Source organism: Raphanus sativus, chromosome 4 (genome assembly GCF_000801105.2).
Source record: "Raphanus sativus cultivar WK10039 chromosome 4, ASM80110v3, whole genome shotgun sequence".
In the NCBI taxonomy this organism is placed as follows: Eukaryota; Viridiplantae; Streptophyta; class Magnoliopsida; order Brassicales; family Brassicaceae; genus Raphanus; species Raphanus sativus.
The window spans coordinates 6,861,724-6,889,327 of NC_079514.1; the positions used below are offsets into that span (position 1 = coordinate 6,861,724).

Consider the following 27,604-nt stretch of genomic DNA (forward strand, 5'->3'; position numbering starts at 1 on the left):
AAATAATTATTCTTATACTATAAGTATGTACATTTAAAAAAATATTATTATATAATTTAAAATAAAAATAAAAATTTCTATATTAACAACTTAATGACTCATTATCGCTGTAGTCTCCACCATATATACATTGCTAAACGTGTAGTTAAATAAGTAGAGATGTACTTCTAGAGTTATATAAAATTCACATAAACATCAGATACTCCCTCCATTTTGAATTACTTGTTTCGAATTACTTATCATTTTAGAGTAGTATTTTAGTTTCAGTTTCGAATTACTTGTCATTTTAGAGTAGTATTTTAGTTTCAGTGCAGACATAAAATATTAGAAGGTATTTCACCTAAGTTTAGTGCAGCTGGAATCTAAAAGAAAAAACATAAAGTTTACTCTCTCGTACGGGAAAATAGAGATGGAAGTGTCTCACATTTTCTTTTAATACGGAAGAAAAAAACATCTTGTTTCTACTTTCTAACATAGCAACATGTAGTTTGCAAAAATACGTACGAGCTTAATCTAGTTTATATTCATAGGAAATACAGAAGCGAAAGTTCCAAAAAGAACCGTCCATGGGTTTTAGACTTTTAGTTAATGAAATACAAAATGAGAAACACAGACTAACGAAAAGAGGTTCAAACATTTTTACAACCACCAATCAACAGGATCAATATTGCTTTGCTTGCTTTCAGGTTCGTTTGCGTTTAAGAGTGTTGATCTGATGCTTCACGTGAGCAGCAATCCCTTCCTTGAGTGTTGCTCTTCTCCCATGTCCAAAATTCCACAGTACAGGAACTATAAAACGACCACTTGCGTTAAACTCGTTCATCTCCTCGAGTGCTGTCTTAACTGCCTTCTTCGCATCTTCTCCCCACTCTTCGCTCAGTTTCTTAAGTTCCTCATCTTCCTCATCCACAACCTCCTACAATAACAACAACAACATAACAACACAGAGTCACGATATCCGCAAAAAAAAAAAAAAAAAAACAGACAGGAAAGGAAGAACATGAGAAGACATAATAAAACAAAACCTCAAATTTATCTCCACATGTCTGAATTTTAAATGGCTGCCATCGTGGATCACCGACGCGTTCCTGCCATTCCGAGCAAAGCCTGGCGCTTTGCAGCGCAACGTCTTGGCCACTGAATCTCTGCTCGCATACTCTCAGGAAAGGCTTTTCATCAACTTGTCCCATCGTCTTTACTCCGATCGTGGATCTTTCACCCCCGATAAGCCTCTCAATCCCTGCAGTAGTGATACATCAAACACATGTAAAAAACATTATACCCCACACACAACTTATAATATTCAAGAAAATAATATATTTTACAGTAATTAATTCTTGGTGTGCTTCTTGGATCTCATCATTGGTTTGGCGTAATTTGATGCAGAGCGCCGTGTTTATATACTCTAGATCTTCAAACTCGCTACGCTCTTCCTTCATTGCTTCTTCGAGCTCTTCGTTCTTGTCCTTGAACATTTTCTCGAGCTCTTCGTCCTTGTCCTTGAGTAGCTTCTTGTACCCTTCGGTAAATGTTTTCATCAGCTGCTCTCTCTCTTCCTTGAATCTGTTCAGCACTTCGTTCATGTCGTCGTTCATCTTTACTTTTTTTTCGCTTCCACGTCACTGGTCAAACATTAAAGATTTTCAAATCACCTCTTAGTAACAGTAAGCAAGTATAACACGTTATTAAAGATGCCTACTTTGTTCCAATTTGGAACCAAACCTCTCTCTCTCATGCAACCAAGAATCAAAATCAGAGACAAGACATAAAATAAATATCGAAATCAGAAGTTTTTACCTTTGCTTTAGGTGAAGAATAAAGGAAGAACTATATTGTTTCTCTCAAGTTCGATTCAGACTACGCCGCCGCCTATCTCAGTTTCATCCTTTTAACTTTTAAGAGAAGAGGAGAAGAAATGAGAAGAAAACGATGTAGTATCTGTACCAACCTTTTACGGATCCGTCTAATTTCACATATTGATAAATGGGTCATGGGCTCACGGCATTTATGCTAAGCCCGTTAAGATCCGCGGGGCACAGCAGACCCTCTACTTTTCCACTCTCTCTTCAGCTTTACTTGCTCCTTGCTTTTAAAACTAAAAATATATATATATATATATATATATATATATATATATATATATTATGTTCGGGCTTTGTTTGCTAAGTATGAATGTTGTGATCTGCTTGTAAGATTTGGTTCAGGATTCCTTTTAATCAAATTTCAATTTGGGCAAAAAAAAGAAAGAAAAGAGCCTTTCTTGGTGGTTGGATCGCTTCTACACGAATGACAGAGGTGCATCTGATGACTAACGAGTTTGCTGATTTTTTGGGTATCCGCCTGTTGAGGCGTTGATGTGTGGTTTAGTGGTGATACTAACCCATTTTTTGTAGTGGTTAAATAGCAAGTAGTTTGCTTGGCTATGCTTTTGTATGATTAACAGTTTCATGTTTATAATATTTCAATTTGGGAAAAAAAGCCTTTCTGTTTTACTTTTACTCGTTTTACAGCGGAAACCAACCGTAAAATTCCAAGTTTTTTTTAACACTGGATAACAACTACATTATCATATAATCTTAACTCTATTATTATATATATATATGACGATCAACTATGTGCAACATATGCGATACTCTATAAAACTCTCCCGAAACATTATAATCGACATATAGTTCTGAATATGTCTACATCACAGCAGACGACCACAATAAACAGCCTACAATACTTTATAATCTCTGATAAACTTTGTATCTTGTAATATATAAGAAATTATGTTGTTTGAGTTTCAAATTCTAGATATGGGTGGAAATCATTAAACTTTAACCAGATTTAAGTTCTAAGTTATTTTTAATGAGACTATGGTTGCGATTATTTAAGATTTTTACTGTTAAAGACTAAAATATTATCTTTAGAAAAATAAAAAATAACAAATTAAAAATGAAACAAAAGTAATAAATAATTTAATAGTTCAAGATCTAAAATAAATATGAAAAACACATTTAATTTTTACTCTCTAAATATTTTATCACTCTAAGATCTTTATTAAACCAGAACACATCATTACACATGAGATTATTTTATTGTTTAAATAATTTAATAAAATATAGATATATAACAAAATCTTTTTAATTTTTAATTTAATTTTTAAATAAATAATTAAATTATAACTAATACTGAAACAATATAAATATTAATTTGCTAAAGTCATCTACATTTATGTGGTCCAACACCGAACACATAAGTACATTGGATCTTTTTTCTAATCTATGTACCAAAACAATGGTATACACTAGATCACTAAATAAGAAGAAAAATCTCAAAGTCTATTTGTGAAGGTAATCCGGTCTGGTTCGGTTTACATAGACCGCTTAGGTTTTCAATACGGATCGACCCAACATCTATCATCATCCACAGCTTTCTTCCAACGTTCCTTAAATATCTTCATCTCCACATTTGACTTGATCCTCACTCCTGCTCTATTATCCACTTCACGAGAGTCTGAAACCTTCAGAAGAAAAAAAAAACAGATTATTAAAACACATATATATTCTACTTCAACAAACATACACACACACACTTGAAGAAGCTCATTATTGTACCCGTGATTTCGGTTTTGTCTCATTCCCCGACGAGCTTGAAGCGGTTTTCACCGCACCGAGTGTGGTTAGACCGTAATGAAATATCCCACCATCTATCCAGATGATTCCAGATTAGCCTGTTCGGACATATGCGATTATCTTCATGATTCTTATCAAACCAGCATGAACCACGATCTAAGAAGCAATATTTGGAACCACTAATCAGTGGAGAATAACCAGGAAGTTGAAAAAATCTCTTAGGAGTTGTGAGTAAGAAGATATCCCACTTTCTATCCAGATTATTCCAGATTAGCCTGTTCGGACATATGCCATTATCTTCATGATTCTTATCAAACCAGGATGAAACACAATTTAAAATGCTTTATTTGGAACCAATTATCAGTGGAGAATAACCAGGAAGTTGAATAAATCTCATAGGAGTTGTGAGTAAGAAGATATCCCACCTTCTATCCAGATGATTCCAGATTAGCCTGTTCAGACATATGCCATTATCTTCATGATTCTTATCAAACCAGGATGAACCACGACCTAAGAAGCTTTATTTGGAACCACTAATCAGTGGAGAATAACCAGGAAGTTGAAGAAATCTCATAGGAGTTGTGAGTAAGAAGATATCCCACTTTCTATCCAGATGATTCCAGATTAGCCAGTTCGGACATATGCCAATATCTTCATGATTCTTATCAAACCAGGATCAAACAATATGTAAGAAGCTTGATTGGGAACAACTAATCAGTGGAGAATAACCAGGAAGTTGAATATATCTCATAGGAGTTGTGACTAAGAAGATATCCCACTTTTTATCCACATGATTCCAGATTAGCCTGTTCGGACATATGGCAATATCTTCATGATTATTATCAAACCAGGATGAACCAATATGTAAGAACCTTGATTGGGAACCACTAATCAGTGGAGAATAACCAGGAAGTTGAATAAATCTCATAGGAGTTGTGAGTAAGAAGATATCCCACTTTCTATCCAGATGATTCCAGATTAGCCTGTTCGAACATATGCCATTATCTTCATGATTCTTATCAAACCAGGATGAACCACGATCTAAGAAGCTTTATTTTATACTTATGATCATATAAATAATCATGTATTATATTTTAAAAACTTAATGTGAAAATAAAAATCATAATTTAAATTGGTATATGAAATTGGGTTTTGGATTGTATTTTTCTTACACATGTATTGAAAACATTTTTTTAAAAATGGCTATTGAAAAATATTTTAGTAAAAATCAAATTTTGAATATATGTATATTTTGATTTTTTTATATAAATTAACTTCAAATTATTATTTCGATTTGAAATATGTATATAAAGTTTAAATTTTATTTTATGATTATTTTAGGCAAAATATTTTTTTAGGTAATTAGATTGACCCATTTTCGCTGGCCTAAATATATAATTTCTCATAATATAATACACTTTCAATTTTTCTTAATAACATAAACTCATTACTTTTTTTTCTTCTTAATATACTATTATCCATGTTTTCAAATAACATTATACTATTTTTAGGGGGTGTATTGAATCTGAAATTTGAAGTGATTTGATTTTTAATGAATTTGTAATTGATTGAGGAGAATTAGAGAATTTGGTGTGATTTTTGTTAAAACACTATAGAATCTTATCTAAAATAATGGGATTTGCAAATTTATTTTTATAGTTAAGGAATTCTCCTTGAACACTCTAGACACACTTAAACTACTATAAAATCTTCAATTTCAATTTTGTTCAATAACAGTAGATGTTAGAGTGTTTTCAAAATGTCAAGTTCAATAACACTAAATTTTAGAGTGTTTTTTAAATTCATGTTTGAATAACAGTAGATTTGTCATTTTAATACAAATCACTTTAAACTCTTAATTGAATACACTCCTTTAATATTGGTATCCATGTTTTCAAACAAATTTATTTTTAAAAACATTTATTTATGTTTTCAAACAAATATTTTTTAAATTGTTATCCATTTTTTTAAACAATTTTTTTTTAAAACTGCTATCCATTTTTTAAAACAGTTTTTGTTTTTAAAAAAACTGCTATTCATTTTTTCAAACAAATCTCTGACTTTCGGTTTTAATAATTCAGATGTTCTAACTCTCTCTAATGATGGTGGTAAAATTTACGTAGCTATTTTTATTTATCTTGTGTCATGTTTAGTTTTATTTTTATTTCTTGTTATCATATCTGGATGTGTAACAAAGACTTATAACAAAATTAATAGTTTATTATCATTAATATATATAACAAAAGAATAACATTTATTTATTACTTTCTAAATAATTATTCTTATACTATAAGTATGTACATTTAAAAAAATATTATTATATAATTTAAAATAAAAATAAAAATTTCTATATTAACAACTTAATGACTCATTATCGCTGTAGTCTCCACCATATATACATTGCTAAACGTGTAGTTAAATAAGTAGAGATGTACTTCTAGAGTTATATAAAATTCACATAAACATCAGATACTCCCTCCATTTCGAATTACTTGTTTCGAATTACTTATCATTTTAGAGTAGTATTTTAGTTTCAGTTTCGAATTACTTGTCATTTTAGAGTAGTATTTTAGTTTCAGTGCAGACATAAAATATTAGAAGGTATTTCACCTAAGTTTAGTGCAGCTGGAATCTAAAAGAAAAAACATAAAGTTTACTCTCTCGTACGGGAAAATAGAGATGGAAGTGTCTCACATTTTCTTTTAATACGGAAGAAAAAAACATCTTGTTTCTACTTTCTAACATAGCAACATGTAGTTTGCAAAAATACGTACGAGCTTAATCTAGTTTATATTCATAGGAAATACAGAAGCGAAAGTTCCAAAAAGAACCGTCCATGGGTTTTAGTTAATGAAATACAAAATGAGAAACACAGACTAACGAAAAGAGGTTCAAACATTTTTACAACCACCAATCAACAGGATCAATATTGCTTTGCTTGCTTTCAGGTTCGTTTGCGTTTAAGAGTGTTGATCTGATGCTTCACGTGAGCAGCAATCCCTTCCTTGAGTGTTGCTCTTCTCCCATGTCCAAAATTCCACAGTACAGGAACTATAAAACGACCACTTGCGTTAAACTCGTTCATCTCCTCGAGTGCTGTCTTAACTGCCTTCTTCGCATCTTCTCCCCACTCTTCGCTCAGTTTCTTAAGTTCCTCATCTTCCTCATCCACAACCTCCTACAATAACAACAACAACATAACAACACAGAGTCACGATATCCGCAAAAAAAAAAAAAAAAAAACAGACAGGAAAGGAAGAACATGAGAAGACATAATAAAACAAAACCTCAAATTTATCTCCACATGTCTGAATTTTAAATGGCTGCCATCGTGGATCACCGACGCGTTCCTGCCATTCCGAGCAAAGCCTGGCGCTTTGCAGCGCAACGTCTTGGCCACTGAATCTCTGCTCGCATACTCTCAGGAAAGGCTTTTCATCAACTTGTCCCATCGTCTTTACTCCGATCGTGGATCTTTCACCCCCCGATAAGCCTCTCAATCCCTGCAGTAGTGATACATCAAACACATGTAAAAAACATTATACCCCACACACAACTTATAATATTCAAGAAAATAATATATTTTACAGTAATTAATTCTTGGTGTGCTTCTTGGATCTCATCATTGGTTTGGCGTAATTTGATGCAGAGCGCCGTGTTTATATACTCTAGATCTTCAAACTCGCTACGCTCTTCCTTCATTGCTTCTTCGAGCTCTTCGTTCTTGTCCTTGAACATTTTCTCGAGCTCTTCGTCCTTGTCCTTGAGTAGCTTCTTGTACCCTTCGGTAAATGTTTTCATCAGCTGCTCTCTCTCTTCCTTGAATCTGTTCAGCACTTCGTTCATGTCGTCGTTCATCTTTACTTTTTTTTCGCTTCCACGTCACTGGTCAAACATTAAAGATTTTCAAATCACCTCTTAGTAACAGTAAGCAAGTATAACACGTTATTAAAGATGCCTACTTTGTTCCAATTTGGAACCAAACCTCTCTCTCTCATGCAACCAAGAATCAAAATCAGAGACAAGACATAAAATAAATATCGAAATCAGAAGTTTTTACCTTTGCTTTAGGTGAAGAATAAAGGAAGAACTATATTGTTTCTCTCAAGTTCGATTCAGACTACGCCGCCGCCTATCTCAGTTTCATCCTTTTAACTTTTAAGAGAAGAGGAGAAGAAAACGATGTAGTATCTGTACCAACCTTTTACGGATCCGTCTAATTTCACATATTGATAAATGGGTCATGGGTCACGGCATTTATGCTAAGCCCGTTAAGATCCGCAGGCAGCACAGACCCTCTACTTTTTCACTCTCTCTTCTGCTTTACTTGCTTCTTATTTAAAAAAAAAAAAATTTATGTTTGGTGTTAAAATAAAGAGGCTTTCTGTTTTATACTTTTACTCGTTTTACAACGGAAACCGTAAAATTCCAAGGTTTTTTTAAACACTGGATAACAACTACATTATCATATAATCTTAACTCTATTATATATACGATGATCAACTACGTGCAACATATATGATACTCCATAAAGCCTCCCGAAACATTATGATCGACATATAGTTCTGTATATACAACATCTTAATGGATATTTCTACATCACAGCAGACAACCACAACAAACAGCCTACAATGCTTTATAATCTCTGATAAACTACGTATTCTTTAATATACAAGGAATTATGTTGTTTGAGTTTCGAATCCTAAACATGAGTGGAAATTATTAAATCTTAACCATATTTAAATTCTAAGTTATTTTTAATGTGACTATGGTTGCGATTGTTTATAATTTTTACTGTTAAAGACTAAAATATTATCTTTAGAAAAAATAAAAAAATAAAAATTAAAAAATTAAAAAAGAAACAAATTTTTTTTTGATGAATAAAGTAATAAATAATTTAATAGTTCAAGATCTAAAATAAATATGAAAAACACATTTAATTTTTTACTCTCTAAATATTTTATCACTCTAAGATCTTTATTAAACCAGAACACATCATTACACATGAGATTATTTTATTGTTTAAATAATTTTATAAAATATAGTTATATAACAAAATCTTTTTTAATGTTTAATTTTATTTTAAATAAATGTTTAAATTTATATTAATACTGAAATAATATAAATATTAAGTTGCTAAACTCATCTACATTTATGTGGTCCAACACCGAACGCATAAGTACATTGGATTTTTTTCTAATCTATGTACCAAAACAATGGTATACACTAGATCACTAAATAAGAAGAAAATTTTCAAAAGTCTATTTGTGAAGGTAATCCGGTCTGGTTCGGTTTACATACACCGCTTAGGTTTTCAATACGGATCGACCCAACATCTATCATCATCCACAGCTTTCTTCCAACGTTCCTTAAATATCTTCATCTCCACATTTGACTTGATCCTCACTCCTGCTCTATTATCCACTTCACGAGAGTCTGAAACCTTCAGAAGAAAAAAAAGCAGATTATTGAAACACAGATATATTCTACTTAAACAAACATATACACACACTTGAAGAAGCTCATTATTGTACCCGTGATTTCGGTTTTGTCTCATTCCCCGACGAGCTTGAAGCGGTTTTCACCACACCAAGTGTGGTAAGACCGTAATGAAATATGTACTCAGCATCAACAACACCTACATTTATCTTCCGATCACCCTATCCACAACCAAGAATGTGTTTAAACAAGAACCAAGGGAGTAAAAGGATCTACTAAAACCGGTTTAAAAGATTAGAAAAATAAACTAACTTGAGCACAATAACCAAGCTGTTTATCTAAGCCCCAAGCATGGATCAAATCGTTCTGCATGACAACAAAAGCAGCAAGACCATGAGGTAATAATAGAGATAATCGTATAAACCAAATCGAACCAAATCTAAACCAAGACCAAAATGTTACCTGAATCATATACCAAGAGCATCTCCATGCTGATCTAGAGAAAACTGGTGCCATCATTTCCACCCACCTAACAAGTCCAAGTTGCATGTTATAACCAGATACGAGAGAAAGAGACTCACCGGAACATTTTGTAAAAGAACTCTCACCCGACGCAGGGAGGATCAGTGCTGTGGTCATCGCATCGAACACTGCCTTTGTCTTTATACATGCGCCTATGAACTTTTAAGTTATTGTGACGAGCGGTGATAGGATAATGCACCTTTGTTTTTGTAGTGTCGAGAGCGGGTTGCGATATCTCAAGACCTTCTTCTTTGACAATAGATAGGTATCTAATAATAAAATAATTTTATCATGCAAATGAAAAAAGGAAGAAAGAAATAAAAGCCTAGATATGGTGGAGTTACCGTTGAGGATTAAAATGAGCTACACCAAGATCTTCATCCCAAAGAAATATATACTCATACTCTGCAACTATATCAGGATGCAAGAACCGCTTGGCGAACCACCTGTGGCATTAACATAATAACATCATGAAACCATTAGATATTACAGTGTAAAATATAATACAAGAATTTCAAGAAACGAACCATTTCGTTTGATTCATCACGGAAACATGAATCGCATGTTCGTTCCATGGATACTGCTTCCAATCTTCCACAACACCATCGTAATGAAAAAGCATGACCACAAAATCTCGAGAAGGAAACTGAAATCAAAGCACTTAGTATAGTTTCTTTTACATGAAAAGGCAAAAAAAAATCTTATTGGGTAAAAGACAAAGACAAAAACCTTTTGGATAACTTTGTTAACTAGCTCCTTTTGCTTGATTCCAACTGCCATGGCTAACAAACTCATTGCACGGTTCGGGTTCCCCTGAAAATAAACCGAGAAAGGAGAACATACAACAACAGATAAAGCTAAAAAAACAAAAAAAAAATGGAATTTTACAAATATTTTGAGGATCTTTTTTTTTGGAGCAACTGTATTTTGAGGATCTATGACCAGTTTAAAACCTTTTTATCTTGACGGTAGTCCCATAGATGTTGCGTTTCCAAGTTTGATGTTTTGACGATAATTCCTTGCGGTAATGCTTCACTACCCAATGGCTTATTGAGATTCTAGTGAAAGAATGTTAATTGTAAGCTTTTGATAGATAATAATCTCTTAAAAGAAACTCAAACAAAACTAAACTGATTCATTATTCAAAAACAAACCTCGCATGTAGGAGACGTTGCGTTCTGCATCTTATCAGCGACTTTCTGTATCTTATCAGTGACATTATGCATCTCATCAGTGGTGTTCTGTATCTTATTAGTGACGTTATGCATCTTATCAGTGATTTCCCATCTCAGCAATTTCTGTAAAATAAAAAAAAATCTTATTATACCAAAATCATAACAATCTATCAAGTATTGACTATAAAACTAGAGTTCTTCAATAATTTCATGTTATTCTCATGTCATGGATAAATAGTCAACACTGATTACATAGAATATAGCTTACGTGATGTCAAATACAAAAAAAAAGAAGAGGATTTACCTCTTTTAACTCTTCATCAATATAAGCATTTCCAATGAAGTAAGCACTACAGATCAGAGCAGTGGTGACCAAGATACTACAGAGACATGATCTATTCATCGAATCCTGCAAATTTCACAGACCTCGTCAAATAAGAAAACAAAGAACAGAGCATAGAGCCTAGACATATTCCGACATTACATTACATATCGGAACACTTAAATCAGGTTTTTATTAAACTATTAAAAACGTGTCGATTAAGAAGAAACGCAAAAAAAAAACTAATTTGCTGAGGTGATATGGAGGACAGCCCACGATATATGAACGTGACAAGAATATATAGCTAGTTATTCCGTTAATCACCTAATCTAAACCTAATCTAAATTTTTCATCGTCAACGATTAACCAAACATAAACATAAACACACACAAATATGTATATATGAAGTGAAAGGAGACGGAAGAAAGAAGAGAAGGTTTGTTCACCTGTTTCATCGAACCTTTTGGATAAGGAAGAAGAAGGGACGCCAGAAAGTCGAGGAAGTAGAAACGAATATTCCGAACTTGGGTCCTTTCAACTTCTCGTCTAAAAAAGCTTATAAAGAGAAATCAAAATGTGACTCTGACTTTTTTTCTCCCGAGTTTTGACCCCAAAAAAGGAAAAAAGAATGTCTCAGGGAAGCTTTTTACAGAATCATTTTCACTTTTTGATTCAAAAAAATCATAAATAAAATCTGAAAAATATGAACAAACATTAAACACTGTCGAAGTAGCATTTGAAAACTGATGATAATTGTATAGTTAAGAGAGACACGTTTTGTGAGATCGTGTAGAATCTCAAGGGTTTTCCGGAGAGAGTGTGTGTGGCGCTTTGTGTTTGAAAAGTGGCAAGTTACGAGACACGTGTTTCATTATCATTGGCTATTCATTCATTTATTTATTTATTTATTTTTTCAGACATCTCTCAATCGACCGGAGATATTTTTTGTTGTCGTCGTCATAAATACAAGTTTCAGATTAATTAAGAGAAAAGAAAAAGGAGAAAACTTTATCTGAATCTTCTCCGACTTCGATGTTCTCGTTAACGTTGATTCAACCCCATCTCCGGATTCCAGAGATTCCGGCGACACAAACCCTAAAGTCGTCGACTTTATCTCCCATTACCGATTCAAGACCGAAGCGAGATGAACAGAGGAACCGAACATCATCTGGGTTTCGTCTCTTTTCCAAAAAGAAATCAACTTTCGATGTGGGTTTCAGCGATAACTTCGGTTTAGAGCTTCCCGGAGAGAATCTGAGCTACGATTCCTCCCGAGTGGATTACGCTCTGCTCGCCGAGTGGCTACAGTCTTCAAACGGGATGCGACTGATCAAAAGGATTCACGCGATGGCCTTGAAGTGTTTCGACGACCAAGTGATATACTTCGGTAACAATTTGATCAGTGCTTGCGTGAGGCTCGGTGATTTGGTCTACGCACGTAAAGTGTTCGACAGTATGCCTGAGAGAAACACTGTTACTTGGACCGCGATGATTGATGGGTATTTGAAGTACGGTCTCGAAGATGAGGCTTTCTCGCTGTTTGAGGATTACGTGAAGCATGGGATTCGTTACACGAACGGGAGGATGTTTGTGTGTCTGCTGAATCTGTGTAGTAGGAGACCGGATTTTGAGCTAGGGAGGCAGGTGCATGGTAGTATGGTGAAAGTTAGAGTGGAGAATCTCATTGTTGAGAGTTCTCTTGTCTACTTCTACGCGCAGTGCGGTGAGCTGACGAGTGCGTTGCGAGCTTTTGATATGATGGAGGAGAAGGATGTGATATCTTGGACGGCTGTTATATCTGCTTGTTCGAGAAAAGGGCATGGGAAGAAAGCTATAGTTATGTTTATAGGAATGTTGGATCATGGGTTTTTGCCTAATGAGTTCACGGTGTGTAGTATCTTGAAGGCTTGTAGTGAGGAGAAAGCGTTGAGGTTTGGGAGGCAAGTGCACAGCTTGGTGGTTAAGAAGATGATTAAGAAAGATGTTTTTGTAGGAACTTCGCTGATGGACATGTATGCTAAGTGTGGGGAGATTTCGGATTGCAGGAAAGTGTTCGATGGAATGAGCAATAGAAACACGGTCACGTGGACTTCGATAATCGCTGCACATGCTCGGGAAGGTTTTGGTGAGGACGCTATAAGCCTCTTTAGGGTGATGAAGAGAAGGCATTTGATAGCTAACAATCTGACAGTGGTAAGCATCCTTAGAGCTTGTGGATCTGTTGGGGCTTTACTGTTGGGGAAGGAGCTTCATGCTCAGATCATCAAGAACTCGATCGAAAAGAATGTCTACATAGGAAGTACTTTGGTTTGGCTGTACTGTAAATGCGGAGAGTCTCGTGATGCTTTCAATGTTCTGCAGCAGCTGCCATCTAGAGATGTGGTTTCATGGACCGCTATGATATCTGGATGTTCGAGCTTAGGACACGAAGCAGAAGCGCTGGACTTCTTGAAAGAGATGATTCAGGATGGTGTGGAGCCGAACCCGTTTACGTACTCCTCAGCTTTGAAAGCTTGTGCTAACTCAGAAGCTCTGCTTATCGGAAGATCAATCCATTCCATTGCAGAGAAGAACCATGCTCTGTCGAATGTCTTTGTGGGAAGTGCTTTGATTCATATGTATGCAAAATGTGGGTTTGTCTCTGAAGCTTTTAGGGTATTTGACAGCATGCCCGAGAAGAACTTGGTTTCATGGAAGGCGATGATAATGGGTTATGCGAGGAATGGGTTTTGCAGGGAAGCGTTGAAGCTAATGTATAGAATGGAAGCAGAGGGATTTGAGGTTGATGATTATATATTTGCAACAATTCTCTCTACTTGTGGGGATATTGAGCTAGATGAAGCTGAAACTCCTGCAACTTGTTACTTGGAGACCTCTTGATGTTTCTTCCATAGAATCACTTATTCAAGTTTTTATATGACAAAGTTTCACAATAGTATCAAATGTACAAATTTATTTGTTTTAAAGATAAAGTTTAGCTACCGAGTCCTGTTGATCTGGTTCAAGTAATTTTCACATCTTGTTTAACATTCTCATAGTTCATTAGCAAATTCTCTTTCAATGTTTTTTAGAACCTTCACTTAATGGGCTTTTTAATTATATATGGGTCATAGTCATACTCTCTTACCTCGATTAGTGATTCCCTTCCGTTTTTGAATAAAGAAATATATGATACTTTAGACCCAAAAAAGAAACTAATCATTTTTATTTGACTACTAAAATAAGAGATTCAGTTGAGGTGCCAATAAAGTAGAAATGAAAAGAAATATTATAATAGGTAGGATCTTGTCTGTAATTTGAATCCACTATGTGTCATGTAATCAATCGTCTAAACTGGAAAAAACAATTTCTTATGATATTATAGTCGATGATCTATACATTTAAGTTAAAAGAATTTCCTTCAATTGTTTTTTATAAATAAATTATTTAAATATTCAATTTTGGTAATCAGTCTCCTCTTTCTTGATTTAAAATCATATATTAAATGGTCCCCAGTGAAGCACAATGAACCGATTTGCTGCCTCTAGTTCCTTTTTGATGTTTATATTTTCATCACTACAGTTTGATACTTTTCCACAGTGGTTAATGCTTAAACAATTTTAAGAGCGAATAAGAGCCTTTCAATCCGTGTTGATTATTGAATGTTCTGATTCGTATCTGTTTTGGCTAACAGACCAAAACTGTGTATCTATTCTATTAATTCTCTAGCATGACCTATTGACATGAGTTGTGTCCACTTTAAAATTTTTATATATTTCATAATAAAATATCACTCTTTATTATTTGGAATAATTGTATTTGATAATTGTATTTCAATCGATGGTTTATTATTTGGAATAATTGTATTTGATTTATTTTTGTTGGCAATACCTTTTGTTTTTGTTAGCAATGCTTCTTATAAAATATAAGAACTGTTATATGTTTAAAGGGAATTAGATTTTGATCCGTCTTTGAAAAGACGGATATAAATTTGTTTAAATTATTTTTTTGAAGAATTTAATTTTTATATATGAGTTTTTTGTAAACATATTATTTTAGTACTAATTTAATGTAATATAATTTATGGTAACTATGATAAATCTTTTTGATTGGCAGCCAAAACAAAAAAAAATCAAAATTATGATCCGACCTCAACTTTCAAACCATATATCTTATTTAATTTTCAAATATTTTTTTATTCAAATCAAAATATATAACTGTATATAAATTTTGATAATATATAAAAGGTTTGTTATAAATATATTTTTATAATAATTAAATTAAAGAATTATTGTTTTGAAAAAATATAACCTGCGGATAACCACAAAGTTAAACAAAGCGGTACAAAATTATTTGTTTGCGGGTTGTAGGGTCAGATTTTTTGACCAAAACAAAATTGAAACGGGTCATCGGGCAGGGTTCGACCCACAACCCATCCCTAACCGAACATATACCGAATCACTTTTTAAATTATCATTATTTAATAAATTATATTTTGATTAAGATTTACACACAAATATAATTACAAAAAAATATACGAATATAATCACAAAAAAACATAAATATGAAAACTAAATTTAATACAAAAAATATACCCGCCTCTTCGTAGTATTGTTACCTTTTCTTGTTGACAACATGTATTATACCGAATTTGTATACGGATTGACACAATGACGACACTAACATAAACTATTAAACTATATATTTAGGTTTATATTGTGAATATCTCTCTATCTCTTTTTTTTTGTGAAATGCTGTAAGTTTTCATAAGTTCGGCTTTTTCTTTTTAGAAAATAAAAAATAGTCTATGGCCTATAAAGCACATACTATAAGGTGCCTACTAATATGTGTGGTTAGCAATATATTCGAGGTTCATTTAAAAACTAAAGCTATATACTAATTGATGTAAACACTATCATATTATATACTTTATATGATATTAACAATAAAGTTTTCTTGAGATTTAAATAAAATCCAAATCGTGCGTATGTTTATAAAATGATAAAGTCACTATGCTTTAGTTTATCTTGGGTGATATTAATCTATATTAACAGAAACAATATACACTGTGCAGGGTCCGTTTGGGTCGTGTGATAAGTCATTAGTTTTTGGCTTTATTCATTAAAAATATGATTGCTTTTAACAGAAAAGAATGCTTCACGTTCGCCGTCTTTTGTTCGTCGATAAAACGACTTTATTATATGATGCCATTTCCAGCCGATAATCCCTCCAATTCGGTCTCCATGTTCTTTAACTTTAGGTTGAATGCTTTTTCTTGAATTTGTTTTTAAATGATTTATAAGATAGTGATTTATCTCTTTATACGTGTGTATCGTTAGGTTAATCATTATAAATGTTCTTTGATACGCATATGATTTCATCGGAATCTGTCTTTTTCACTCATGACTACCTATATATCATCCATGGTCTGATCATAGTATTATGTGTTTGGTTTACTATAAAGCAATGGTAACCAAACTTTCGATAAAAGATTATTATTTTCTTCACTAATTCATTCAAATGATGGACCGATGCTTTAACTTAATTAACCAAATATAGATAACTAACATATACATATATTTTGACCCAAAAAAGCTTATATTAACAAATACAGATTTGAGTTCAATTTTTTAAAAGTTTAGACTTGAATAAAAGAAAAGAAATTGTAAACCACATCAATTCACACACAAAAACACACACACGCACACACACATATATATATCACTTTTCTTACAGGTATTTAAAATACGAAAGAAATATCTATCAGCAAACTAGACGACAATAGGTTTTGTTAGTTTTATATGTTTTGCTCAAAGTAATATTAAGTCAAATATTAGCAACGATTTTTTTTTTTGGAGTAAGCAGATGAATCTCAAGTTTCAACGCTTATATGTTTGTCTATTTTAATTAGTTGCAAGTCCGATCATTAAATATTGTATATAACCCAAACCAAACTGAAAAATATCTAAATGGATCCAAAATTTTGATATTTAGAAGTATTGGGAGATCTCGGAGATTACGAGATCGCCCCGAATATATTTGGATGTAACTATTAGGAAATATATCATTAATGTATAAGTTAGATTTCCTATTCTATTATGTAAAGAACTTGCTAGACAAGTTATGTAATTTGTATAAATAAGTCTATTGGCTAAGTTAAAAGATGAGAGAAACCATTATACTACTTAGGTTTCCTCCAAACTTGACATGGTATCAGAGCTAAAGATCCATTACCCTATTCTAGGTTTCTTGACATGGTATCAGAGCCATAGATCCAAATCCTATGGGTTATGGTTTTATTATTTTTTTTCTTGCTTTTTACCTACTACTTATTTTACTTCGCGGCGAGTTTTGATTGTTTCAGTTATGTTATCTTCTTTGATTTATTTTCTTTTGGTTTTGCTACTATTTTTTTTTTAAAAAAAAAAGACGTTGTCTTATACTACAAAGAGGACGACGTTCGATTTGATTATTATTACTGCGGATTATGAGCATGGACCATGGATGGATTCGTTCATATTTCACTTGTGTAATATTCTTTTATCATGATCTTCATGTGGCTATTTATCAACTACAACTTCGATATAGTCACGAAGATGACAACTCCAATGGGTATATACGGATCCAGTGGAGTGATTATTTGATGATGTTGCTGTGGACTTTGAGCATGAATCAGATGGGTTCGTTCAGTTCACATGGTGGCATGAGAAGATGAAAATACACAACTACTACAGTATTCTTCATTAAATCGATGACCGTGGCGAGGTATAAACGCTATTGATGACCGTGGCGAGGTATAAACGCTACTGATGACCTTATGGTGGGGTATAAACACCATGAAGATAATTTGATGATTGTCCAATCTCATACGTGTTACCACGTATGAGCTTGCGGGAGGGTATTGGGAGATCTCGGAGATTACGAGATCGCCCCGAATATATTTGGATGTAACTATTAGAAAATATATCATTAATGTATAAGTTAGATTTCCTATTCTATTATGTAAAGAACTTGCTAGACAAGTTATGTAATTTGTATAAATAAGTCTATTGGCTAAGTTAATAAGATGAGAGAAACCATTATACTACTTAGGTTTCCTCCAAACTTGACATGGTATCAGAGCTAAAGATCCATTACCCTATTCTAGGTTTCTTGACAAGAAGCTAACTGGATTTTTTTTCCAGAGCTAAGCGAAACCTTCAAGCCACAGTCTCCTTTTTATCTATATGGTTCGAAGTGTTTCATTAATCTTTCTGATTGGTTCTTTTGTTCTTTTGTTATTGATCCTGATCATCTGTGATCCGTTGTTAATTGTTATAATTGTGCGTAAGCCTGGTTGGCTAAGTTATATAAAATGGAAATTTAAAGTAAAAAAAAAAAAAAAAGGTAAACCCATATGCCATATCCTACCGAACCAATATATTTCAAGAACACAAGAATATCTAAACATAACTGATATATTTAATTTTAATATCTAAAATATCCAAAATACTCAAAATACTTAAAATTATCCAAAGTATTTAAAATAGCTAAAAATAAATATCCCAAAATAATGTAAACACCAAAAATACCATAAATACCTACAGGTTTTTCATCCTGTTATATAAAACCAAACCATTTTCATGTTAATTTTAGATAATTATCATACATTATTTAAATTTATATTTCATATAATATTTTTATTTTGAAATTTAAGGATTTAACGTATATTGATTTTTTTTAATTTGTATACATAATTTAAATGGATATCTGAACCCAAACCAAACCCGCAAAGATCTAAACCAAACCCGAACCAAAATTTATTAATATAAAAATTAGATTTAAATATTTAACAGCGAAAATTCGTAATCCGAATAGATCCGAACATAGTTTTTCCGAATGTCCACTCCTACTCAGAACAATATATTATCAAAATGATTATATACACAATAAAATAGTATATATCTAACCTTTTATTCACATACTATTTACAAAATATTATATTTGAAAATGTAATTTTTTTGATAATACATAAAATATATTAATGAAAAATCAAGTTTGACTATATATTTAATGTTTATTTTTAGCTAAAAAATTCTTTGAGGAAAAATTAAAACAATTATTACAAATTTCAAATATTTTTTATAACACATTCATTAACTACTAAGAAGAATAAAATTCAAAGTTATAGAATTCTCCAAACTCAAAAATAGTTGTATAATTTTCCAAATTTCTCTTGATAAAGTATATAATTTTTAAAATAAATATTTCAAACTCAAAATGTTAATATACCAATTTTATAAAACAAAATCATATATACTAAAGTATAAGTTTTTGAAATGTAACACGAAAAAATATGTGTAAAAAATTAAAATTAGTATATCATTTTGAAATCTTAATTTAATAGTAACAAACAATGAGAAAACTTAATACTGTAACATTCAAAAAAAATTATATCGATGAATTTACCAAAAATAATATGATAAATGCTAATATGTATAAAATTTACTGAAATAGTAGGGCTAAATTATTTAAACTAAACAATGTATTTTACTTATAAAATCTTGCAACAATCTAGAATGAAAGATGCTAAAATATTTTGTTAAACACAACATGTAGATATAAATTATCCTTAAAAAATTTTCTTCTATATTATAACTAAATAAGTTTTAAAAATGTGTCGTATTAGAAATTAGTAAAAAATATTTTGAAAATTTCTCTATTTTATTATTTCATATTATGAATCTATTGTAATGAACTCAAAAATATATTATTATGTGAAAATAATTAATAACAAAGTAAAATCTATAAAAAACATAAGTATATATTAATAATGTCGAATAAAAAACTTAAATAAAGTTTTATAGAGTTATACAAGATATAACACTAAGTTTAAATCATATATTTAAACGTTAACAAAAACATCAAAGTTATAAAAAAATTATAGAATGAAAAATATATGTACAACATAGACGTCTGAGTCAAACTCTAGTTGTATTTTAAGCTGAGAGCACATATGTAATCATGAATGTTCTGAAATTATTTTTATTTCTTCGAAACTTTTCCATGTATATTGCAAACACAGACAATACTCATGATTCATAAATCATTTTCAACGAGTTAGAGAAATTTGTCACAAATATCATATATAATATAACCCAAATAAGAACTTTAAATTCCAAGTGCAATAGTGTGAGACTCAATCTTGTGTCATTTACTTCCGTCAAAATCTACTATACCACTTTTATCCTGAAAACTTTCTATTTATATGATCCACTTGAAAAAACACCTTCTTTATATTCTTAGATTCCTTCATATTTTTATATTATTTGTTATAAAATATATATTAAAATCAACTAACTCTATTTTGTAGGTATTAAATTATATATCTTTTTGACAAATAGCTTAAATTATATATCAAAATAAGCTCTTATTTTTAATAGCTAATATATAAATATAAATTACAATTAATTAATTTATTAACCCACGGTCGACTCAACCCAATAATTCGGTGATCCTGAAAGTAGTTTAGTTCAGTTCTTGGATCGGGTTTATAAAAACATTAGTATTTGTTTTTTTTTAATTAGAAGTTAAAACGGACATGTTCACTTTACTTTTTTTTTCAAGAACATAGTAGTCACAATCGGCATAAAACACGATAAAATCATAAGGTAGGCTCGCATGTGTATTACAACCTCGTATATATGCAGGACCATTTAAATATGCAGGACCATCTAAATCAACCTCATACCTCGCATTGCTAGATATATTATAAAGGCACAAAGTAAAGAACTAAAAAGAGAGGTAAAGGAAAATAAGGATGCAATCCTTGTTTCAGTCAAAGCATAACAAAATAAAGAATATTTAACGTAAATATCGAAATTCAAATATCTAACGTACGATAAAGGAAACTTAGAATGATGTATCAATAAAACTGTTATACCTTTGTAGTGATCTTACAAACTCGTATTCATAATCTTAGTACAAAAGGAAAAAAAAACAGATTCATTGCAACCAATTTATTGATAATAAAAAATTCATATGTGGAAACCCTAATGATGCTGCGGGTCGGATCCTCCTGGGCTTAACCTCTCCAGAGATTTTTCCTGGCTGCCACTGCCACCGGTAGCTTGACCATCTGCTACAGTTGGGGTTGTCGCCTCATTAGGTGTGCTTAACTCTCTTACCTTTACCCCGACGGGAGTCTTCTCAAGTGGGCGGGTTCCGGTGACAACTGAGGCTAGCAGAAGAAACAACAAGATGCAAAACGTGAAGCTTAACTTAGCCATTATATATTACAAATTATTGCACCTAGTTACTATATATAGAAAGTCAATAGAAAGAGAGAGAGAGATTGCAATTGTGAAGTAGTTAACGTGGTGTGTATGAGGTGTATATGAGGAAAGAAGAGATCTCAGGAGGGTTTCTACTTATAGAGATTTTTTTTTGGTAAAATTACTTATAAAGATTTATTTGAAGGGTTTCTACTTTCTAGTAGTGGTAGTGGGGATAGGTTGAACTAGCTTAGGGCTCCAGTGCTTATTGGAAGTGCAAGCGTGCGTTGTCACCGACGAATTAAGTTTTTATTTTATTGACATAAAGAATATGCAAAACCAAACCGAAATATGATTATGATACTACCGAACATGATTTTAGTTTTAGAAATTGTAGTAGACGTGTATGGTTTGGGTTATACAGTGATTAAACAAATTAAACTGAAAATTTGAACTCACTCAAAGTCTCTGACATTTCAACTATTCCGGTTGGGATAAACATCAAAAATGTTCAGGATTGTTGCTACTCAAAACTAGGCCTCAATCACATTGCATCAAGACTTTGTGAATCTATGCAAACCCGCAAACCTCCTTTAGATCCGACTATCTGAAAGAAGAAAAAAATACTAATTGAAGTAGAATTTGACAAGTTTTTTTCAAAACAAATTGTTTTGGATGACAAACATGATAATATATTTTTCGTAAATGTTGAATACACTTGGATTCCGAATATTTGTAGCAGATGTAGACAGTTGGAAGATAAAGAAAAAAGATGTCTCCTCTCAGTTCCCCAAACGTGTGTACGTAGAAAAATGAAGTACCAGCGATTGAAACTGAAAAGGAACAAGTTTAGTTCAGTGTTGTATCAGATCAAAAGATAGTACAAGTTGAAAACTCAGGGACGGAAACACAAGATGGTGTTGAGATGAAGGATCATTCAACGCCACCAAGCTGCCCCACTCACTCTCCGGTAACAATAGCCACATGCTCCAACTGTCACTCGATTTACCTCCATTAGCAGATTTGTCTCTTCAGGTAGCTACTTCTCAAAAGGATAGTTTTACTATTTTTTGCCATTCATCTCCGGATACCAAATCTACTTCCTATACACTAGCAGGTTTATCATCTGCTCACATTTCATATGGATGATGTTCCAAAAAATATTATCATCAACGAGGGTATTACACACTCAAAAAAATGATTCTTCAACCATGACTTTTCTTTCAACCGAGTCCAACCACGAGATTAGTGGTATGGAGAGTGATTTCTATATTACCGAGCGAATGGATGAATTTGGAAGTGTGACATGAAGACGTAGGTTGATCAAGCCTACACAAAACTACCAAGAAATGGAATGGATAACAATGCGTGGAAGAGGGAAAAAAGATCGTAGGGGTCAAGGTTCTTAAATCAAGCACGAAGTATCCTTCATAGTTTGGTCAAACTAAAGAGTATTTACCAAGTTCTTGGTTTAAGGCTTTAAGCTCTTTCATTACTTACTTTATGTATCTAACTTTCCAAACTATGTTATCTAACAAATCACATCTTGTAATTTGTTTTTTTTTTAAATTGAATACTAAAAAATTGAAAGTTTGAAAACTCGATTAATTGATTAAAATGATATATAATGATATAGAGATATATGTAAACTATATATGTAATATAGTATAGTCGTAAATTTAAGCATACAAAATATATATTTTGACATTAAATTTAATTCTATTAGTTTATTATGTTATTTAGAATTAAGAGTTATTTTTATTACGTTGATATTGATAATTCATAAATTTTATCTATTTAGTAATGTTACAAATATTAATAGGTTTGTTCTTATTTGCTAGTTTAGAAAAATATTCACAACTATTTTAATAGTTATTGTTGTTGTTCAAAAAAAAAAATTTAATAGTTATTGTTTTCACTATTTATTATTATTTTCATCTAAATAGTTTTTTTAATAAATTTTATCGGCTGATCCGTTCGGTCTTGAGAGGAAAACATTTAGTGTTACAACATGGATTAGCCTAAAAGCATACCATACCATTTGACTAGAGTTTGGAATACCTTCTGGATAATATTAAACACAGATCGACCAAATAGTGATAATTTAGTTTTCAAAAGGAATTTAACCCAAAAGTGATATATGTACACACCAAATCCCAAGAAATTGTTATTAGGTTACCACCCCTTGGTTAAACATTTAAATAATTAATTAAAATTATTTTCATCTAAATAGTTAAATAAAAAATCTTCCATATAAATAAAATTTGAGCATTGATACTAGTTCTTTATGCTTTAAAAGAATCTGATTATCAATCATATAATTAAAAATTCACAAAAGTGTATATTAAATTAAATACATTTATGCCAAAAGCCACCTATATTAAACTAAGAAAATAACTGGCTTATTGGCTATCATTTGCAAACGCAGCTTTTGTGGTTGATAAATTGTTGGCGTTTTGTAACAATTACAGAAAACACTATAAATCGTTTTAAACCGTTCTAAATCTCTTACATTCAAAAGCTGGTTTCAACTACCGTTTGCGGTTGTAGTAAAGTAAAATTTTCATTTTAAAAAGAAAAATAATATAAAAATAAAATAAAAACAAAAATATTCAATAATAAGTTTAAATTGAAATAATAGTATACAATTAATAGTATACTTTTATCAATAAAAATATTCAATAATAAGTTTATATATTATATTTTAGTTTATATTGTAAAAAAAATTTAAAAAAATATTTTCTAACAATTTAAAAAAAACAATTAATAGTATACTTTTATCAATATAATTTTATATCTATTATAATATTATGATTTTTAATATTTTACAATTATAAAAATTTAAATATTGTTAATTTATTATTTAACAAATACTACAGTTGATAGTTAACTAGTCATAAATATTCTTCAAATACACCAATTTTTAACAGCTATACCAGTTATATAAATGTTTCAGAAACGCTTAAAAGTGCGATTATGTCGATGTCGATTAAAGTAGATTTCTGACTATAAATCTTTAACAGCATCCGCAATCCTTTGCACCCAAAACCGTAGCGATTACACTGACTATAAATTAAAGTAGATGTCTCAATATAATAATCAAATTTATACACCAAAAAATCAAGGACAAGACTTAGGTTCACCTCCTATGGTGAACTTTTAAATTCACCACCACTCCAATAACCAATCAAAATGCCAACTAGATTAATAATAAAATAATTAAAAAATAAATAATGTCAATTTTAATAATGCTAATGTCACTATATAATCTCTAAAATCAAAATCTATACCCTAAAATCAAAATCTATACCTTAAATCCAAATTCTAAACCCTAAATTCTAAATTATAAACCCAAACTCTATACCCTTTGATCAAAAAAAAAAAAAACCCAAACTCTATACCCTAAACCCGAATCTTAAATCCTAAACCCAAACCATAAATCATAAACCAAAAAATCTAAACTCTAAACTCAAACATATACCCTAAACTCAAATCCTATACCCTAAATCCAAATCCTAAACCCTAAACCCAAACTATAAACCCCAAACCCAAACTTTAGACCCTAAACCCAAACCCTAGACCGTAACCAAAACCATGAACTCTAAATCCAAACTTTAATGCTTAACCTTAAATTTCAAAAGAACAACATCAATATTAATCCAAACATTTAGGGCATAGGGTTTAAATTTAGTATTTACGTTTTGGGTTTATAGTCTAGGTTTGGGTTTATGGTATACGTTTGGATTTAGAGTTTAAGTTTTTTGGTTTATGATTTATGGTTTGGGTTTAGGGTTTAGATTTGGGTTTAGGGTATATAGTTTGGGTTTATAATTTAGAATTTAGGGTTTAGAATTTGAATTTAGGGTATAGAGTTTGAATTTAGAGATTAGATAGTGACATTAGCATTATTAAAATTGACACTATTTATTTTTCTAATTATTTTAGTTTTTGAAAAAGTTATTTAATATTTTTAATCATTAATCTAGTTGGCATTTTGATTGGTTATTGGATTAGTGGTGAATTTAAAGGTTCACCATAGGGAGTGGTGAACCCAAGTCTTGTCCAAAAATCAATATCCCAAAAGCCAAACGGCAATCAAATTATGTATTCATTTTTCTCGTTGCCTTTGTTTTCAGTTCTTGATTACCAAAAACATCTACAAAATCATAGTTCTACGAGTGACTCTTGTGAGTTGTGACTTCTTTTTTTTTGAAAAGACGTCTCTTGTGACTTGAAACTGCAAATCGGTGCTTTTAATAGTATAGGAAATTTATAAAGATCTCCGCATTACGGTATAGTACACATATTTAATACGATCGACATCGTAATAAATTACTTATTGTATAAGGGTCAAGTCCATTATAGACTCATGTGCGATCCATTTTATACTCATCCTGATTTGTTAGGTGGCCTTGTTGAGGACGAGCGCTAATCCAAGCCGGATGAAATATTCGTTTCAAATTCCTAAAATTGTTTTTAAAAATTCATATATAAATAATGTCATAAATTTATAGAAAACAAAAATTTCAGTCCACAAAATTTTAAAATCCTTTTTAAACCATCATTAGTTTCCGAAATAGGATCGGTCCTGGCCTTATCTCAAAAGATGAATTTTGTAAAAACACCAAAACAACCATGTGAATGTAGTGGTAGTTGTTAAAAGGCAAGAATCGATTCCCTCAATTAATCTACTCGAAAAAATGTTCAAAGATGGTTAGACGATAATTAGATGTTTTATGATTAGTGTTTAGTCGGACGTAGTCTCCAGACTCTCCACTTAAACGGATTTTTTTTTAATGATTTTTTACAAAAATCGTTTATTTTCGGTAATTGTATCATCAAGTAAGAAACACATGAATCTTAAAAAGAATAAAGATTAATTTAAGAATCTTATATAGTTACACTGATCTATCAAAAAGAGTGATAAGAGACGGCTTGAAATGCCAATTATAATAAGCATTTAATCATTTGTGCATGTCCACGAAGCACAAATCTTTAACACCAAAAAAGTTACACTATGTCTAACTCGACCGTCCCTGCCAGTGATACTATATATAATAATACAAGCATGCGCACAAAAAATTATATATATGAGAGAGAAAGAAAGAGAGAACGAGTCTAAAATACAAGGTAAATAGTAAAGTCATCTTCAATCTAACTACAAAACATAGTTTTACTGTGATTTTTACGTCAAAATAATTTACAATCTAACCGTAAAAATCACATTATTTTGTGTAATATTATAGTTTTATACCAAATTTTGTATGCTATTATTTATCACACTAAAATATTATTCATTCTATTAAAATATTATTCTTTTATTTTATTAATAAAATATTCAATTAAATAAATGACAAACAAAAAATAAACACATAAAATATTATAAAATAAGTTTTGGTGTAAAATTTAATGTTATAGTTAGAAAATAATTTTTTTAGTGATAAAACTACATTGAAATAGTGTTATAGATTAAAATACTTTAAACATAAGAATGGGTTCACGGTAAACCTGTCAACCATCAACTCTTTTTTTTTACTCAGAACTTCGATCTATGCAGTCCTTGAAATTACATATTCGCATCCATTTCAATAAGATTTGTGGATAATCTGTGTGTAATATTAAAATTAATAAAATAATTGTTTTTATATATTAATTGTTTTTATAAACTTAACATAAATTATATATTTATATTTAAAATTATATAAGTTTTAAAAATATTTTATATATTTCTTGGTTTTTTGTATTTTTACAAGTTATTATTTTTTTGTGGGTTGATCCCAACGACTCAAATTTGGTCGACACATATTCGCTCTGCTTGAAATCGATTCAAGCATCCGTATATTGAAATTTTAAACCGGTCGAGTCACACGCACCCACAGCAGATCAAACAAGGTGGGACCCGTAGATAATGACTCAAATTTCCAGCCCTAATAGTAGTAGTAAAGGAAGAGAATGATTCAAGAAATTCCAATAAAATAGAAAAGGAAAATTTCTCAAAGAAAAGATAGAAAAGGAAAGGAGTACAAAATATGAAAATCAAATCTAGTCCAAGGCCTAGAGCACTTCGTGTTTGTTGTTTTAGATTAATTAAAACTCACGTGTATTCACACATCTGATTCATCAGAAGATTTCACAACAAGAAGAATATTCATAAACAAAATAAATAATTGAGAAAAGTATTATAATCTTTACTACTCACTACACATTTTATAAGGAAAGTCATTTTGATATTTTCACATAAATTAAGAAAAGTATTAAATACATTTAAATTTTTATTAATTACTTATATCCAATCAA

General features: G+C 31.2%; 5 protein-coding genes across 6 annotated transcripts; 1 reads left to right on the top strand and 4 right to left on the bottom strand.

Moving 5' to 3' along the window:
- Nucleotides 1-501: 501 nt before the first annotated feature.
- Nucleotides 502-1,959, bottom strand: LOC130510763 (factor of DNA methylation 1-like). Its single transcript, XM_057007381.1, has 4 exons — nt 1,798-1,959; nt 1,326-1,622; nt 1,026-1,240; nt 502-916 (listed from the first exon to the last, which is right to left on the bottom strand). Exons 3-4 carry the CDS (start codon nt 1,188-1,190, stop codon nt 683-685), a joined length of 399 nt encoding a protein of 132 aa, XP_056863361.1. The 5' UTR covers nt 1,191-1,240; nt 1,326-1,622; nt 1,798-1,959; the 3' UTR covers nt 502-682.
- Nucleotides 1,960-6,388: 4,429 nt separating this feature from the next.
- Nucleotides 6,389-7,838, bottom strand: LOC108849066 (factor of DNA methylation 1). The gene is made up of 4 exons (XM_018622571.2): nt 7,678-7,838; nt 7,206-7,502; nt 6,905-7,120; nt 6,389-6,795 (listed from the first exon to the last, which is right to left on the bottom strand). The coding sequence occupies exons 2-4, from the start codon at nt 7,473-7,475 to the stop codon at nt 6,562-6,564; spliced, it is 720 nt and encodes a 239-aa protein (XP_018478073.1). The 5' UTR covers nt 7,476-7,502; nt 7,678-7,838; the 3' UTR covers nt 6,389-6,561.
- An 899-nt stretch (nt 7,839-8,737) lies between these two features.
- Nucleotides 8,738-11,480, bottom strand: LOC108853019 (uncharacterized). Of its 2 annotated transcripts, none has more exons than XM_057006936.1 (11): nt 11,058-11,480; nt 10,733-10,876; nt 10,532-10,636; nt 10,308-10,391; nt 10,106-10,224; nt 9,923-10,024; nt 9,665-9,847; nt 9,519-9,585; nt 9,369-9,422; nt 9,152-9,277; nt 8,738-9,053 (listed from the first exon to the last, which is right to left on the bottom strand). In XM_057006936.1, the coding sequence occupies exons 1-11, from the start codon at nt 11,154-11,156 to the stop codon at nt 9,021-9,023; spliced, it is 1,116 nt and encodes a 371-aa protein (XP_056862916.1). In that variant the 5' UTR covers nt 11,157-11,480; the 3' UTR covers nt 8,738-9,020. The 2 variants fall into 2 exon arrangements, with proteins under 2 accessions (XP_056862916.1, XP_056862915.1); XM_057006935.1 differs by having other exon boundaries at nt 8,738-9,060; nt 11,058-11,432.
- A 534-nt stretch (nt 11,481-12,014) lies between these two features.
- Nucleotides 12,015-14,056, top strand: LOC108849767 (pentatricopeptide repeat-containing protein At4g18520, chloroplastic). Its single transcript, XM_018623370.2, has one exon. The coding sequence runs from the start codon at nt 12,108-12,110 to the stop codon at nt 13,953-13,955; it is 1,848 nt and encodes a 615-aa protein (XP_018478872.2). The 5' UTR covers nt 12,015-12,107; the 3' UTR covers nt 13,956-14,056.
- A 7,029-nt stretch (nt 14,057-21,085) lies between these two features.
- Nucleotides 21,086-21,438, bottom strand: LOC108853569 (CLAVATA3/ESR (CLE)-related protein 2-like). The gene has a single exon (XM_018626979.2). The coding sequence runs from the start codon at nt 21,320-21,322 to the stop codon at nt 21,086-21,088; it is 237 nt and encodes a 78-aa protein (XP_018482481.1). The 5' UTR covers nt 21,323-21,438.
- Between the last annotated feature and the right edge of the window lie 6,166 nt (nt 21,439-27,604).